This window comes from Aplysia californica, unplaced genomic scaffold (genome assembly GCF_000002075.1).
Source record: "Aplysia californica isolate F4 #8 unplaced genomic scaffold, AplCal3.0 scaffold00457, whole genome shotgun sequence".
Taxonomy (NCBI): Eukaryota; Metazoa; Mollusca; class Gastropoda; order Aplysiida; family Aplysiidae; genus Aplysia; species Aplysia californica.
In genome coordinates this window covers 647,060-648,832 of record NW_004797727.1, presented here as the reverse complement: position 1 = coordinate 648,832, position 1,773 = coordinate 647,060, and the positions used below count along the sequence as shown (strand labels likewise).

The window sequence follows — 1,773 nt, the reverse complement described above, 5'->3', positions numbered from 1 at the left end:
GAGTGTGACTGTGAGGTAGAGAGAGGTCTGTGACTGTGAGGTAGAGAGACGTCTGTGACTGTGAGGTAGAGAGATGTGTGTGAGTGTGAGGTAGAGAGAGGTCTGTGACTGTGAGGTAGAGAGACGTGTGTGTGAGTGTGACTGTGAGGTAGAGAGACGTGTGTGAGTGTGACTGTGAGGTAGAGAGACGTCTGTGACTGTGAGGTAGAGAGACGTCTGTGACTGTGAGGTAGAGAGACGTGTGTGACTGTGAGGTAGAGAGACGTGTGTGAGTGTGACTGTGAGGTAGAGAGACGTTTGTGACTGTGAGGTAGAGAGACGTGTGTGTGAGTGTGACTGTGAGGTAGAGAGACGTCTGTGACTGTGAGGTAGAGAGACGTCTGTGACTGTGAGGTAGAGAGACGTCTGTGACTGTGAGGTAGAGAGATGTGTGTGAGTGTGAGGTAGAGAGAGGTCTGTGACTGTGAGGTAGAGAGACGTGTGTGTGAGTGTGACTGTGAGGTAGAGAGACGTGTGTGAGTGTGACTGTGAGGTAGAGAGACGTGTCCTTACATTTGATGAGCTGTGACTGATCGTTAAGTGGAAGGTTTTTGAAGCCAGGGATTGTCTTGGCGAAGCGGATGAGACGACGCAGAAAGGCCTCAAAGTATCCAACGTGTACCTGAGGAAGGACGTGGGAGAACAATTTTGTGAGTAACAGGCTGGCAGGCTGTGTGTCCCAAGGCGTGATCTATTTATAGAACACACATCCACAAACTGCAGCCAGCTCTAGACGTTTTACAACAAGGACTACATGTACATGTGTTAAAACCACCTCAGCAGACCAAACAGTACTCAGAAACATTCCCTGCTTCCTCTCTCTCTCTCTCTCTCTCTCTCTCCCTCTCTCTCTCTCTCTCTCTCTCTCTCTCTCTCTCTCTCTCTCTCTCTCCCTCTCTCTCTCCAGCCGCTTGCGACAACTGCCAATCACAGACTGGGAATTACCAAACCTCCCAGATGTGGGAACCGTCGGCCCAGAGGTCAGAGAGTAAACAGACGTGGAAAATGGAATTACTGCGAGCTCGTGGCTGTTTTTGGAGACAGCTGCAGCAATAGATTTGAAAACGACAAAGAAAGACAAAAGAGACAAAGAGGTAACGTCGGCCAAAGTCCGCGGAGGTTCACAGAGTGCCGCAAGACTGAGAGTGTTATTGCAATGAGCTGAGCCTCGTGGGATTTTTGAGACAGCTACAAAAATAAACTTTCAAAATATATACAGACTTTATACGAGATATATACCAGCAAAAAACCCACAAACAATCGAAACAAACAACAACAATTAGATCTATCGGCCAAAACCAAGGAAAGCCCCAGGGTTGACCATCTTGTGCCGGAATCTCTGAGAGTAACCTTCAGGGAGACTGACACAGTCATAGCAATACGCTGAGGGACTTTTTGAGACAGCTACAAAACTATCTTTTAAGAAAAATAATTACAGAGATAAAGGAAGATGTAGGGAAAACATGGGAAAGATATAGGAAAGATACACACGAAATCATTGAGATGTTTCTATTTTTCAGGATTGGGCTCATTTTATGGAAACTATCCTCAGAAATTGAAATTCTCCGTTTTATTTCTGTGAAACACTTGGCATCAGATGGAAGACATACAGAAGGAACAAAAGAAAGACAAAAAAGAAAGAAAAAAGAACAAAAATGTCCAAAGCCCCCAGGAATGACCATCATCTGCTGGAAGTGTCAACGAGTACCACAAGACTGTCCATGACAGAGTGAG

At 46.1% G+C, this 1,773-nt stretch overlaps 1 protein-coding gene across 1 annotated transcript in view; it reads right to left on the bottom strand.

The window, feature by feature from the left end:
* Positions 1 to 552: 552 nt before the first annotated feature.
* The window catches only part of LOC101863457, a gene marked incomplete at both ends in the record, with an annotated part of 7,546 nt that continues 6,325 nt past the window's right edge, over positions 553 to 1,773 (bottom strand). Inside the window, 1 exon segment of the mRNA XM_013086344.1 lies at positions 553 to 661. Coding sequence (XP_012941798.1) covers positions 553 to 661 — 109 coding nt within the window.